We start from the raw sequence: 15,799 nt of genomic DNA, 5'->3' as shown, positions 1-15,799 counted from the left end.
AACCTGTGATCGGGGTATCCTTAAAATCCGGCGCCGTGTTTTTAATAGCCGTATTAAGCATCGCTACGTCCCGGAAGGGACGCGGATGCATCAGTGCATCCGATATGATAAAGTGGCCTGATAGTGACAGGTGAGGTGTTATCGCGATAAAACCGTCGCTCGCGTTCGCCGTTGTACTTCCGTGAGGAAAGCGGTTTGGCCGGGCTTCACATGTTTTTTTCCGATGTTAGTCATAATCACCTGCATACACTATAGCTTCATCAACTAGTCATCACATTAAACTATCCCTAACCCAACCTGATATTTATTTTTTGGTTTATTCCGGGATTTCGCGGAAGACGCTGGGCGTTTCGAACCCGGAAGGGAACTCTCTCGCTGCTCGTTCGTACTCTTTGGAAGTACGCAGTTACGTCCGCTTCCGTCCGGCGCCATTTTGATGAAACAGCGACGAGGGAGGCGATTTTTTTGGATCGACGACCTGGATTTTTATGGATTGAAATTCGTTGAGAAACGCGCTGGATAACGCAACGCGGCTTTGGCGCGATGGATATAAGCATGGACCGAAGAGGAAAACGCACGTCCTGATTGCGTAGCTGCTGGATTCCGTAGATTATTCGGTTCGCTCGCTAGCATAGGACCAAGTCCATGTAACGCTAGCCGTTAGCTTTTGTCAGGCCAACGGTGTTTTCATTGTACTGGATGGGAAGGCAGCGTTAGCTAATCGCGAGGGATAGCATGATAACCTGGATATTTAGCTAACTGCCCCTTTGACGTTACGCGCTACTTTGCGAATTGGACTCCTTGCGGAAGCTCTGTTCATTTTTTTTGACATCTATGACTGTATTTTGAAAAAGAAGAAGAACTTAAATAGTAAACGGTTCAAAGGACGGATGTCACGGGGAACCCGAGGCCCGCTGCTAGCTACATTAGCGGCTTAGCAGCGCGCCGGGCTTTCCGCCAAGGACTGTTCATGCCGGACCTGGCCTCAGTTACACCAATGTTATAGATTTCCATTGTGCTGCCTGGACTTTCTTGGATTTATTTACACCCTGTGCCGATTTAACGGACTTCAGAACTGACGAGGCACATGGCGCTCTTCAATGGTGCTCTGGCCTCTCGCCTCCACATTTTTCTTTGGCAATAATAACAAGGACTCTGTCGTCATCTGCGAGCTGAACCCTTTCCCCATTATAGCCCTTTCTTTGTCTCCGGTGTTTCGGCGATTATAAAGGTTCACTTTGTTAAAGTAACCAGATTTAGCCTCATTTGTTCAGTGTTGACGCTGTTCTACTTTGTTATCATACCAGACTTGTGTTTTTTTCTCTTGTGCTTTGTACTTAGACCTGTAAAATGTCGTGTGTTCACTACAAGTTTTCTTCCAAACTGGAATACAATACAGTCACTTTTGATGGGCTACATATCACCCTCAGTGACCTTAAACGGCAGATTATGTCCCGGGAGCGCCTCAAGGCCACAGACTGCGATCTGCAGATCACCAACGCGCAGACTCGGGAGGGTAAGTTCTCCACAGACTCGTCACACACGGAGACAGATTTGCGATCCAGTTTATCCCGCTGATGTGCTGCAAAATGCACTCCCGTACTCATTAGTGAGGTTTGGTCCCGTTTCTCGCTGCGAAATATGTGCACCCCTAAGGGTGTGTTGGCGTACTGCAGTACAGAGATCAACCATACAGCATGGCGAGAACCTCATTTATGGGATTGAATGTATCATTTGCCCTGGGCAAAAGTCTCTACTGAAAAACAAACATTTAACGCACTGCGATACATACGCAAGGATTTTCAGATGAAGACTTAATCGCCAGTAAGTCACCCCTCCATTCTAGTCCGTTTATACAGACTCGGAATTTCTGCAAAGTGTTTCAGATGAGATGAGAACAACTTTATTCATCACGAAGGAAATTGTTGTGCCAGAGTATCAAGTTAAAAAACATAACAGTGATACATAATAGTAGAAAGGAGGAAGAATAAGAATACAATGAAATATGAACTGTCTTAACTGTTAACTGTAACTACAAAGATTGAAGATTCCCTGCGGCTGAGGGAAGAGGAATTAAAAAGTCTGATAGCCTCAGGTAGGAAAGACCTCCTGTGGCGTTCAGTGGAGCTCCTTGGTGGTATAATCAGATTCGACGTTATTGTCGTCACAAATGTACACATACATGGCAGTTGAATGCAGTTTGGCATTCAATCGGAAGTGTAACAAACAGTAAATGGTCACTGAGTGAATGGGCAGTGCTATTGACAGTGAATGTATGTATGTCGTGGACCCCACGTTATGCAGATATTACAGGTTTCGACATTTAAAAACAACTATGATAGCTAATGTTGTGTCAAGATGTGCCAAAACCAAAAAAATGTCTCTGGAATACCAGAATTGATATTCTCGTGCCCCTCTTCACTGGTCAGGTTTGAAAGGACTTATCCTTTTAAGGCCAGTACACTGAAAATGTGAATTGTGTAATCCTGTGCGCTTAAAGAAATACTGCATTTTTTTTGCTGACACATGCCTAATAACTCCATTTATGTATTCCAATAACTTTTTTTGACAATCTTGTCTGTCGAAATGCACTGTTGGGTCTTAAATGGCAGATGATCTTTGTCCATTACAAGTCAACCTTACACATATGTTGCGTTAATACATAATTGCGCATGAAAAAGTAGCTTTTTTTTGTTTTTTGGGTAATCTTCCTTTTCTAAAATAAAGCATGTTGCATTTTAACTTTATGTATAACGTTTGACAAATACTCCCTGTACATAGCAATTCTTCAACTGTGCCACTATTGTTGTTCAAAGAATCAAATGAAACCTTAATAATTCTACCCCAGCCTGTTGTTAACATGTTCCTCAACGATATGTAACATTATCTTACTTTATGCCATCTGTTCTTGGTTTTCCTTTTAAAGGCAAATCTTAGCAGTTGGTCACTGCCTTGGTCGACATAGTTGCGTACCCTACTGCAGAACCAATGCAGCTGCAGAAGTATAATCCTAGCTTTACGCAAATGTTGTCACGGCTCAGACTGCTTCTGCTGGCTCAAAGGGGTAAAGACCCCTAAGCCCTGTGATACTTTGCATTGGCTATTAGTTGCACTGGGGGTAGAGTACTAATACTTTGCAGAAAATGGGTGGCTGTCCATTTGACTATACCTTTTAGTTTGAACGTGAAGTTCAAGGTTTTTTTTTTCCTCAAATAATATGTGACTTTATTAATGTTGTCAAGTGTTCCAATGTTTCTAATGCTATATCTCATATTCTGTAGAATATACAGATGATGAAGCCCACATCCCGAAACACTCCTCAGTGATCGTCCGCCGAACTCCAATTGGTGGAGTCAAGCCTTCAGGCAGGACGTTCATTGTGTATGTATACTTGGATTAGAGGCAGCGTCACACCGGGTTTATACTGTCCCGAAAAGCCGGATGGATCAGGAATAGCAACGTAAATGACAGACTGACTGGATAAAAGTCTGTACTGAATCATATCCAGATTGTTTATTGATTCTTTCATTACAAATCTTGGCTTTATGTTAAATGTAATATGTGGCGTTCCTTTTTTTCCTAACAATTTTTAGATAATTTATGGCTGAGAACATTTACCTCAAAGGCACAGGTCTTAATAATCTTCCAATGACATTTGAGCAGTGATTAAAGGTTTTCACTTGGTTTAATATCTATAAATATATATGCATATTTTTTTTTTTAAGTGATGAGGTCAGTATCTAATGTGAATTGGAGTTGGTCATGTTTGGTTGCTGATGACTGTCCTGTGTTTCCACTTTTTGCAGAGATCGTTCTGACACATCTGTGGTTGGAGCTTCTAGACCCGTATGTAAAACAAACCCAAAACCAACACACTCTCCTCCTCTTCCTCTCACCTCTCTCTTCCACTCTTTCTGGCTACATTGATCTTTACACAAGAACATTCTGTCAACAATGATCGAGTTGTGTGTATCTTCTGTTCTGTGTTGGTCACATTTGTGTTGAGATCTCAACTTCTGTGTTGTTTGATGTCTTTTTGGGACATCCGCCCGGCCAAAGGTGTCTGTTGTTTCTCTAAAAACCTGATTTTCTGTTTGAGTCAGTTTTTTTTAATTAGCAGATTAAATTGTTTGTTTTTTTTGGTTTGTTTTCTTTGTTTTGGTTTTGGGTGAGTTTGAAAAAGAGAAACAACAGACCAGTGTTACTGTTTTTTAATTGCACTGAATTGTTGAACTGATAAAGACATTATTGTTTTGACTGTATTTTACATTAAAATGGGTCTTTTGCCTGCTTCCGGCCAGGCATATGTATTTTTAAAAGGGTTGTAAAGGAAATCATGCTATTTTTGTATTGATAACTCATTGTTATTTTATTTTCTGTGAAAATCTTTTCAATGTGGTTTAAGAAACCAATGAAGTAAAGTGTGGCTGGGTTTGTTTGTAATTAACCTCTGATTACAACAACAAGACTAAAGTGTGAATGGAATAGACCGTCCCATGATTTTTATTTTGAAAGCTTACCCCTGCTAAACATAACCAAATCTGTTGTTCAGAAGTATTTGCCAATGTCACTTGTTTTCTCTTGTACGATTTCACCATAAAGATGTTGGTTTTAAGTTAAATGCTCTGAATTAACTCCGATTCCCGAGTGTCTGTTTTCCAGAGAGGCGGGTACTAGCTCAGAGTGTACTGTGAACTGTCCTTCAGGGATCAGTGACTAGTCAGACGTAGCTGCTAACGCACAAATGATGTGACGTGATCACAGAAGTACCATGACACATGATCAGTGACGTAAATATCTTGTCAATCTCTGGGGGCCTTCCATGGTTGCTGCAGTGACAAGTATACTGGTGTAGTGTGTCCTGTAAGGTGCAGATCCTGTCAATAAAGTTATTGAGTGGTTCAGTGTCCGAACCGCTTGCACCAGATCCCTGTGTGTTCCCTCCACAGCATTCTGCCTTTCTCACCGGACGACCCACCCCGCCCGCTTGCTCATTTATGCCAAGACTAGATTGAACAGCTTATTTTTCTTTGGCATGAAATTAGCTCATTTTGTCTGTACATGAGACTTAACTCCCATTGTTCATCACCTCCTGACTTTCATTAGATGCCCCTCCGCTTGCTTTCACCCTGTAGCAACGTACTGGGTCCCTGTGATTATCGTAACGTTTTTCAGGAAGTCTTGACAGCGCATTATTTTAATTTGTCTTCGCCAGGCGCTGCGTTGACCTTTATATCTGCATCTTATCAACTCCATATTTTTGACACTTGTCAGTGTTTGCAGATTTTCCCTGAGACAGCTCAGCACGGCTGCTAATTAGCTCATGATGTTGAGTTTCTAACAGTCATGACAACTGTCTTTGACAAGTCTGCGTTAACTTAAACCACTGCGGACTGGGAAACTGCATGCTCAACTGAAATGTCAAGTATTCCTTTGAGCAAAAATCAGCCCTCTTTCCCTACCAGAGCAGGAGAAGCTTAGGATTTCTATGGAGGAATGTGTCAGTGGTGGACAATTTTGCTGATTAAGCCCAAATAGCAGGCAGGGTTTATAAGCGTATAAGCAGATGCTCGCAGACGTTACCATAGATGGAACTTCAGTGTCAGAACTCAAGCAGGACCAGAATTGTCTATGTGGAAGAGTTGTTACAGTGAATTTTGGTTTTAATTATTATGTATGGATTTCCACTTTAATGCGTCTTTTTTTTTTAATAGTTGAGGATTTAAGCAGACACTGGAGCTGCATTAATGTGGATGAAGTCCGTAAATCAGCTCATTCAAACCACATGCTGTCTCCTTCATCACTTGGCAAGAGAAGAGGCAGTGCCATTTGGGCAAATGTTTTTGAAAAAATAATCCTAAAAGCAGGTTTTCAAAGCTTCTGGTCACAGATGACGTGTGCATTTTATGACCGGAGCTCTCTTCCACGTAAACAGCTCTGACGACGTAACTGTAAATGGCTTGGAGCGTTTTATTTTCAAGACGTTTCTTCAAAGACGACAGCGCAGTGTCATCCAATGAGGAAACCCCCAGATTTCATTGCTCCCTCGTATATCTGCATTGATTCATGCGCTTTCATTTTCCAATTGGGTGCGAAGGATTAGAAACAGCCTCGTGGACTGGACACAGATGTGGCAGGGAACTATCTGGGCTCACTGTGTGTCGATCGACTCGCGTTTATGCCTTTAATATCTGTATTCTGATTCTCCTGCAGACTGATTCCTCTCCTTCTATGTCTTTCGCCCAACTCACCAAGGTACCGTTCCCCCCCGAAAATGCAGACGATGATTCTAGTCGACCCCCGTGTACCTTTTGTCCCGCTGATGTCGAGATCGTTCACTCTTCTTCTGTTTCTGTCTTGTGTGTATCAGACTGCTAACCTGGTCGACGCAAATGCATCAGAGGAGGACAAGATCAAAGCGATGATCTCTCAGTCAAACCATGAATATGACCCCATTCAGTCAGTATAAACACCCTCTACTCAAACAGAGTCTTGCTTTAAAATCAATATGGAGTAAACAGTCATCTCGTGGTGCGCGGTTTGTAAAACTGTTCATGAAATTGTCTCTGCAGCTACTCCAAAAAGGCTGTTGGGCCTCCACCAGCCCACTATACCTGCTATCGCTGTGGAAAGGCCGGTCACTACATCCGCCAGTGCCCCATGCTGATGGTAATGGCTGTTGAGTTGGTCGATGTATCCCATCTGAGTAATTTCAAAGGAAATGGATGTTTTGTCTTTGACTGATCATGATTTCTACCCCCCACCCCCCCCTGCTCAGGTCCAAGATAAGAGTGTGGATGGTCCGAAGCCAGTAAGAACCAGCAAAGGGATTCCTCAGAGCTTCATGGTGAAAGCAGAGCCTGGCACCAAGGGAGCCATGTTGACCAGCACTGGAGAATACGCCATCCCTGCTATAGATGCGTACGTCCCATGAATAGAATAAACACTACCCCCCCCCCCCCCACCCCCTTCTGTGGTATATTATGTGTCACATATTGAAAAAAAAACTTTCTTTTAGAATTAGAACTTACGGCTTGACAACTTTGTCCACATGCAGGGAGGCCTACGCACAGGGAAAGAAGGAGCGTCCTCCTTTTGTTCCCCATGACCAGTCATCTTCTGAAGATGATTCAGACCCCATTCCTGATGAGCTTTTGTGTCCGATCTGCAACGATCTGATGACCGATGCCGTAGTAATTCCTTGCTGCGGCAATAGTTACTGTGACGACTGTGAGTTAACACGAAAGTGTTGTAAATGTGATGAGATGACCAAATAATGCGGCCAGTGTGTTACAGTGTGTTTTCTTTATGAGCTAATAGAAGAGATGTTTTGTGCTCAGGCATCAGGACTGCCCTGCTGGACTCAGAGGAGCACATCTGCTTCACGTGCAAACAGTCTGATGTGTCGCCTGATAATCTCATCGCCAACAAGTTTCTCCGTCAGGTAGGCCGTTCAAATGCACGCACCTTAATATGTTGTGTTTCTACTTCGGACTAAATAATCAAAATGGTTTTGTCATTCAGGCTGTTAATAATTTCAAGAACGAGACCGGATATACAAAACATGCACGGAAGCAGATGCAACCATCTGCCCCGCCTCCTCCTCGCCCTCACTTGGTCAGACCTCTGCACTCCAGACAGCAGGATCCGCTGCTGGCCAACATCTCCCAGCCGCCCTCGGGTTTACCGACTGCGCCTCAGTCTCAAGCCTCGCCCGCCGTTCCACCCACTGCTAGCACTTCAGCTCTCTCAACCCCTCCTCATGCTGCCGCTGATGACGGTAAAGATGCGTCACCAGCTCCCGCACCTGGAGTTGACCACCATTCACCTATGCATTCCACTGGTCAGAGTGAACCCCCTCCGCCAGGGTGAGTTTCTATAATCATACAATACATGGGTCTGTCATAATGCACGTATTGTCATGTTGTTCTTTTCATTTTAACGTGTCTGCATTTGCTTACATGTTAGTGAGGCCGACCTGGAGTCCATTCTGAACCCGGAACCAACTGGAGTCACTGAAGCTGGAAAACATGTGAGTCTGCCTTCAGGACATATTGAGTACATGCAGAAGGTCTGACAGGCTGCCGTCGGGTGGCGTCGTAGTTCTATGTCACATCGACACCCTTGACCGTAGCATCACAGGATCTTAAATTAGGCAATACCTTTATTGGGGAACATAAGTTTATTTTTTCATGTTCACAGGGTTACCATTTAACTGTCCTCGGCCCTCCGCCTTCTACTAGGCCCCCTCATTTACCAGGTAGGTCGCTTTCTTTATTTTGAGAAATTTGGTCAGAGTGGAAAAATAAAATTGCATTACTAATAAAAATCCACTCCTGCTTCTCCTCAGGGCATCAGTCTCGGCCCCACCAGTCTCACAGAGTGAGTGGCAGGCACTGGGACAGGTAAGGCCGGTCTGTCCCCCCACTTATGCAATGTACGGATCGTATTTTCACGTGTCAGTCTTGCAAAGGGGTTGAATGGTTGTCTGATTTCCGTGCGATAGGTCCTACAGAAGTCGAGAACCTCCCTCCGGCCACCTCCAGACAGCTCCGCCGCCTATATCTGCCCCTCCCGTCTATGCAGGGCCATCCCTCTATGCACCGCAGCCGCAGCCCTACCCACCGCTTTACACCAGTGGCCCGAGCCTTGTACCCCCGCCTGCCCTCGGCTACCAGCCCCAGCCTGTCTATGCACCCGGGCCTCCAGGTATCAATGCCCCCTGGGTCGCCGCTGGTGCCCAGCCCCCTCTTCTCCCTCTTCCCAGTTCGCTCACTCAGCCCTCCCTCTCAAAAGAAGATTTCTACAGACAGAGACACCATCGACAAGACAAGTGAGTTTTGTTTTTCTTTTCCTTCATTGTAGTCATGAAAGTACGACTGGCTTAGCGTGTGCCCGCTCGAGCCTGCGTGGTCAAAAATATTGGAATTTTATGAAAGTCTGTCTCGATCTTTGTTTGCACAGAACTACATCCAAATTGGATGAATTTACGAAGGACTTCCACAAAGAGCTTATGAAGTACAGAAATGCTCCAAAGAGACGAAGGCCTTCTTACTCCAGGTACGTTCTCTATGATGTCGCAGTTTAATGATTTAAATGAACGGGTAACACAAAGAATTAGTTCTGATCTCTCTTTCTCTTTGTTTTCTCAATTTCAGGTCCCGGTCGTACAGCCGATCTCCGTTCAGCCGATCTCCTTACACCCGCTCTCGATCCAGGACAAGGTCTAGGTCCAGATCCAGGTCTTACTCCTATTCCCCGAGTCGATCCCGTTCACGCTCGCACGGGCGATCTTATCCCCGTTCTCCTTACTCTCGACGAAACGGACGGAGCTATGGGCGGTCACGAACGCGCTCCCGCTCCCGCTCAAGGTCGTACGGTTACAGGCGCTCCGGCTCACCGCGGACTCCTCCCTCCTACCGGGGAGGAGGCTGGGACGGAGCCGAAGCCACGGGGCCGGGACCCTACAGGTCCAGAACACGTTCTCGCTCCCCAGGCGGCTTCCGGAGTCGCAGTCCCGGCGGGCGGAAGCCGCCTCCTCGAGAGCTCGCGCCTTATGAGCTAAAGGGCCCGAGCCCCGGAGGTCACGACCGCTGGGAGAGAGACAGCTATCGCCAGTGGGAGAAGGAGTACAGAGACTGGTACTACAAGTACTACAAAGACTACGACAATCAACATCCATCGATGCACCACAGAGGACGCGGGAGCAGGGACCGGGAGAGAGAGCGTCTGTCCCCGCTAACTCGAGATTACTCTCCCCAGGGGAGAGGGAGGAGAGGAAGAGACGAGAAAGGGGCTCCTCCTCACCATCCTCCACAGTCTTCCTCCTCTGGAACCAAAACCAGCACCAAAGTCCTAAAGACAAAGAAAGTGAAGAAGAAGAAACCCGGAGAAGATCCCGAGCCGTCGCACCAGTCGGTCGACAGAAGCGATGCGACGCCTGTCCGAGACGAGCCGATGGATGAAATCCTTTCGCTGGCTAAAACTCCTCCCATCTCCTCGAAGCCCCCGGCCGCCGGCGCCGCAACCACCAAGTCCGCGCCCTCTAAAAGTAGCGCCGCGCCGGCCAAAGCCCCGGCCAAGTCCACGTCAAAGACCAACACCGACAAAAACAAGAAGGAGAAGCCTCAGAAGCCGAAACCTAAAGCCAAACCGGAGGCGGCGAAAGGCAAGAACGACAAGGTGAAGAAGAAGACAGCAGAACCGGCGGCGGTCAAGAAGAAAGAAACCTCGTCGTCGTCGTCCTCCTCCTCTGCTTCCAAGCCGCCGGCGCCCACCAAAGCCAAGCCAGAAGATTCCCACAACTCCACCCCCCCCAAAAAGGAAAAGAGTAAAAGCTCCGGCGTGAGACCCGCCCTGCTGAAGACCCCCCCGCTCTCCTCCCAGAACCTACCTCTACCTCACCACTCGCTTCACGACAGCCTCCGGCCGGCCCACGACATCCGAGTGAGACGAGACCTGCCTCCGGGCGGCGGCCTCCTCCCCCTCCCGCACCAGCACGGACTCCCAATCTTCCACCGGCCCGTCTCTCCGGTGGACAGCCGCAGGAGGATGGGCGAGGAGGGACGCTCCTTGCTCGGGTCTCCGCCCGGAAAGCTGAGGAGAATAGACGGGCCGGGCAGCGCCGGAGACCTGTTCTCACACCCGCACCTTTCCCATCAGCCGCCCCTCCAGAGACTCCCGCATCCCTCTGACAGGCCCGGCCTGCTTCCCATGCCCGTGGGCAGGGACATGGGCCGGGTCGACACGGACCGAGGGTCCATTAGACCGCTCATGGACATCCAGGTGGGTGTATCGGTTGAGAAGACAAGGAAATAAAAATACTTGTATCTAACTCAACTAAGTGGTTCTCGTATTTGCATGATGTTTGCGAGGCTGAGTAATTTCTCCACGCTTCCGTCAACGCCGTCGCACACCGGCGCCAACAAACAAGTTTGCGGAGGAGAAGCTATGTCGCTCTTGAGTTTTTCATCGAGTACTTCGAACAATACCAGTAGATGTGAAGCAACTTAAAGGCGTAAGAGAGAGTAAAAGATGGAGATGCGTTAGAAGAAAGAAAGTGGAACCCCCAATAGGGGTTAGCATTTGGCTAGCTGCTGCCGCCGCACTCATAACAATTGGTATTTACTGTCAGGCATTATAATCCTAATAAATACCTTGTGACCAGGAATCCGTCTGTCCTTCACCAGGCTGTGGTGGGCAGGCTGACTGGATTCCTTCTTTGCTTACCAATGAAAGAACAAATAGTCAAAGATGTGATGATAATTTGTGACTAAATTCTTTCAAATGACAGCAAATCACAGATGATAGGTTTTACTAACTGTCCAATCTCAGATGTCTGCCGTGTAGAGAGCATACTTTTTATGTTTTTACATGCATTCTGAACTAATGTTGATGGCTAAAATGAGTTTAAAATAAGACTTGTTATCTTAAAGGTAAATAATAAACAGAGAAGGGGGCCGAACTGTTAGTTGTACCGTAGAAGAAGTCGGTCGGTTATTGTTCCACAACAGATGGATCTTCTCTGAGTAACATTCTGGCTCCCAGGGGTTCCAGAGGTGCAAGTACATAATCTGTCATGTCTCAATTGTGCTGTTTCTCAACATGTAGTTGAAGCCAACCGCCCAGAGAGCGATCAAGTTGAACAGAGACATCGGAAGGAAAGGGGACAGTGTGTCGTCCGAAAGATCGTCTTCGGCCGCCGAGAAGATGACCTCTGACCGATCGACGCCCTCCAGCCTCCCGGACGGTGACCGATCCGGCGGCGCCTCCGAAAGTGCCGGAAGGAAGGAGCGATCGGCGTCTTCTGAGAGGGGAGTGCCCAGGGAGAGCGCGAGGGAGAGGCTGCAAGGCTCCGACAGAGACTCGGACAGAACCTTGGGAGGCGACCGAGACCGGGACAGAGCGTCCGGGTCGGACCGGGACCGAGACAGAGGTCAGGGGTCCGAGAGGGACCGGGACAGAACCTCGGGCTCCTCCTCCTCGCAAAAGGGATCGGGTTCGTCCGAGCGAGCTCCCGAGTTGGACAGGGCGCCCAGGATGGAGCGAAAGAATTCGGCCGGCGGCAGTGCGGCGGGGAGGTCGGTGTGTCTGGATAAAATGACCATCGCCGAGAAGTCGGCCGTCGCACGGAAACCAGGTGACCGCCAGGACAAACCCAATGTGAAGGAGAGAGGAGAGGCGGCAGAGAGGAGCACCGACCGGAACAACGAACGGAGCGCCGACCGCGGCAACGAACGGAACAACGAACGAAGCGCCGACCGGAGCACTGACCGCAACAACGAGCGGAATTCAGAAAGGAGCAACGAGAGGAGCACGGAAAGGGGCGCAGACAGGAATACGGACAAGACCTCCGACAGAAATGCGGAAAGGAGCACCGACAGGAATTCAGAAAGAAACACCGACAGGAGCACGGAAAGGAGCACAAAATCAGACAGGTCTGTAACCTCCGCAGACTCGGTCCACAGCAGTTTCAGTGATTGGATGCGAGCACAGGTGATAATCTGGGCTTATATCTCTTCCTTTCCAGGAGCGTGTCCAAGGACAAATCCGAGCGCGGCGTCCCCGCAGGAAAGAAACCACCGGCTCCCGCCAAAGAAGGTAATTCGAGTCGCCGTGTCTGCGAGCGGCGTGGTTTATGATTGAATATTTACGAAGCCCGTGTGTCCTCGTGTCCTCTGTCAAAGATAACTCCGTCAGTGCTTCGAAGAGCAAACCCAAGATCAGCCGGAAGACGTTGTCGAGCCACAGCGCCAGCGCCACCAAGTGAGTCCCTCCGTCTGCGTACGCGTCCCTGCCGGGGTCCGTGTGAATTCTGGTCGAATTAGGATCAGACGCCTCTTCAGGTGGCGGTCCTGACTCGACAGTCTGAGTTTAAGGTGATAAAACTTGTCTTTGCGGTAACCATAGCGACCCATTTGCCAAAAGCCTCCGGGGAAAATGGCGGAGTTCTTGAGAGGACCACATACCCCGTCCATTTTCTGCCCGAGACGGCCCTTAAATGCATTATCTTGTCGTTCCCGTCGCTGCGTCAAAGATCACCGCGCTCTGACTCGTGAAATGAAGGGGTGGCCGAGTCGGCGGCGTTTCCTGGGAAGTTTGCTTCTCGCCCGTGGCGTTCAAACATTTCCTCCTCTCACTGTCATCAGTGTCACCTTCATTTTGCGCGACATTTTCTCAGTGTGATCACCAAAGATGAAGCCTAAAATAGGCGTAAACAGGCCTCCTTTTCCGAGGTGTACAGGAGAACTCAGCAACCACCTCATGACGCGAACTTACTGTGCCATCAGTGAACGGCACCCATAATCCCTGCAGTCGGAGTGACGGCCCGCGGACCCTAAACATGTGGGGTTGTCTCTATTTCTCACCAGATCCACACCAGAGACAAAGCGGGACTCTGAAAAAGACCAGCGGAGTGGGACCTCCAACCCCCCCGAGAAACAACAACAGCAGCAGCAGCAGCCGCTGCCGCCGCTTCCGCCGCCTCCCACGCGCAGTCCTGCGAGCGTCCGGGCCTGCAGCCCCAAAGTCAGCCCGCTCCGGGAGGAGCCGCTCATTCAGGCGCCGCCTCGCTCCAAGTGGGAGCGGGAGGATGACGAAGAGGGCCAGGAGAACGGACTGAGCGCGCCCAGGGAGCCCTCGCCGGTGCTGCAGAGGGTCCGCGGCAAAGAGGAGCCGCCCGAAGCCCCTAAAGCCGCCAAGAGCGAAGCCCGGGAGCCCCCGAAAGAGGAGAAGAGGGGAGCGGTGAGGGAGGAGAAGAAAGGGAGAACGCCGAGGGAGGAGGGGAAGAGCGGCAGGGGAGCGCCGGCGGTTTCTGAGAAACCGACCAAAGTGAAACTGGTCAGGGACGACAGGAGAGGAGCCAGAGAGGCAGGGAGACCGGCGGCGAAAGAGGAGAGCCGAGGAGGAGGAGGAGGAGGAGGAGGAGGAGGGACGGGGGCAGGAAGAGAGGAGGCGAGAGGAGCGCCGGGGAAGGAGGGGAAGGACGGCAAGGACGCCAAGGAGGAGCGAGCGGCCGAGAGCCGAGCCGGACGGGAGGAGAGCCGAGGCCCGGAGCCCAGGAGGCAGCGCCTCTGCTCGGACCTGGGCCGGGAGACGGACGAGGCCGCCTTCGTGCCCGACTACAGCGAGGGCGAGGGTTCGGAGCCGGAGAGAGGGAGGAGCAGCGGCAGCCCCTCGCTCAGCCAGAACTCCTACAGCCCCGACCACAGCAACCACAGCGACTCGGCCAACACCTCCACCACCACGGGGGACAAGAAGAAGAAGAAACACAAGAAACACAAGAAACACAAGAAGCACAAGAAGCACAAAGTCCAGGAGAAGGAGGGCGAACACAAGGAGCACAAGCACAAACACAAGAAGAAGAAACACAAAAAGAGCAAGGACAAGGACACGGAGGACGAGAAGGCCGAGGAGGCCGCCGCTTAGACCGGAAGAATCCACCGACCCCGAGTAGAACGCTGTGAATCCTCTAACTTAGGCGAGAACCCTCTCTGTGCTACTTTTAAAGGGAATAGAACCCCAGCTCTCAGACCCCCAGGACCCCCGGCGGAGGACCTGTTCTCTCTCCAGCTTCACCGGTACGTCTAGCCGTGCCTCGGACCGCAGCCGCCGCCGGCTTCTCTGGTGACTTCTGGTCAGGAAACCCAGGAAGGACGCGATCACCCAGAAGGCACTGTTCTCAGGGATGTGATTGCTTCTTTGGACAGAAGGAGTTGCTCTCTCTCTCTCTCTCTCTCTCTCTCTCTCTCTCTCTCTCTCTCGACTGGTTGTAAATAGATTTAGTTTCCCTCCACATCTTTTTGTTTTTCCTTTTTCCGTGTCGCCGAGGGGCCGAGATGCTGCATATCTCCTCCAGGAGGACTCTCACCCCCCCTCCTCCTCCTCCGAAGGCTTCTCCCCGGCACTCGATGAATTTTTACATCCTATTAACCGCCGTTACTTGCTAACCGTTTTTACCCTGATGATCTCAGTTCAGACTTATTTTTGTTTTTCTGTTCGATTATCCAAGTGGTCATGTCTTTAAACTTAGGAGTCAACGCCGGCACTGGAAAGGGGCGTCCGAGGAACTCCGTGCGAATTTTAAGATGACAAAATACCCTCCGACGGACTCGACTCGCCCGTCGACAATTTTTTTTTTTTTCATATCAGATCTCTTTTACGGCTCCGTGGAAACGATAGGCGGCAAATTAAAAAAACGACGCGCTAAAAGAAAAAAGAAAAACTGCAACTATCAGTGTCTCCTGGAGGTGAACCGGAGGTTCGTGCATTCATTCATTCATGCTACACTGGATCGTTGGTGTCGGACGCGGCCGTCGGCGGCGAACGGGTGCATGTGTTGTCGCGGTGCAGTGGCTGTCCGTCAATGTGAGCGAATGTGTTTGTTAAAAAGAGTGAAAGTAGGAAAAAAAAATAATAAGCGACGCTCTTACAGATGAACAGTCTTTTCTTTCTTCTGTTTTTTTTTTTTTTTTTTTTTTTAATTCTAAATTAAAATGATTTGACCGTGAAAACTCCCCGACTCTTGTTTGAATCTGTGAACGCTTGGGATCAGAGATGGAGCCGCCGGGGCTCACAGGCTTTTCTGTCCCTTCGCTGCCTTTATAAGACGCCAATTTAGCAGCAAGTCAGAATAACAGCAGAGTTTCAGAGCTTTAGCTCTTGAACCTGACATGAGCACGACGTACCTCACAGGGAAATCAGAAAACGCACATTTAACTGCTTTTAACTGCTGGTTCTGATTCACATCTGAGGGAAATAAGAGTGGGAGGTCTTGGTGGGTTTTAGAAGATCCTACATT

The 15,799-nt window shown here is 49.2% G+C and overlaps 1 protein-coding gene across 2 annotated transcripts; it reads left to right on the top strand.

Moving 5' to 3' along the window:
- The first annotated feature begins 430 nt into the window (after window positions 1–430).
- Window positions 431–15,512, top strand: LOC147229054 (uncharacterized). 2 transcript variants are annotated; one of them, XM_086157542.1, is made up of 21 exons: window positions 431–1,231; window positions 1,342–1,516; window positions 3,282–3,381; window positions 3,807–3,846; window positions 6,214–6,255; window positions 6,371–6,459; window positions 6,573–6,669; window positions 6,779–6,921; window positions 7,058–7,230; window positions 7,341–7,444; window positions 7,525–7,868; window positions 7,969–8,032; window positions 8,203–8,260; window positions 8,351–8,405; window positions 8,507–8,833; window positions 8,965–9,060; window positions 9,159–10,785; window positions 11,611–12,437; window positions 12,530–12,600; window positions 12,687–12,765; window positions 13,371–15,512. In XM_086157542.1, the coding sequence occupies exons 2-21, from the start codon at window positions 1,351–1,353 to the stop codon at window positions 14,425–14,427; spliced, it is 5,559 nt and encodes a 1,852-aa protein (XP_086013668.1). In that variant the 5' UTR covers window positions 431–1,231; window positions 1,342–1,350; the 3' UTR covers window positions 14,428–15,512. The 2 variants fall into 2 exon arrangements, with proteins under 2 accessions (XP_086013668.1, XP_086013667.1); XM_086157541.1 differs by having other exon boundaries at window positions 431–1,516.
- The last annotated feature ends 287 nt before the right edge of the window (window positions 15,513–15,799 follow it).

This window comes from Fistularia commersonii, chromosome 12, assembly GCF_037954325.1.
Source record: "Fistularia commersonii isolate RoL2024-O1a breed Wild chromosome 12, RoL_Fcom_v1.0, whole genome shotgun sequence".
Classification (NCBI taxonomy): domain Eukaryota; kingdom Metazoa; phylum Chordata; class Actinopteri; order Syngnathiformes; family Fistulariidae; genus Fistularia; species Fistularia commersonii.
The sequence above is the reverse complement of the archived record's forward strand: the minus strand, read 5'-3'. Positions and strand labels throughout refer to the sequence as shown.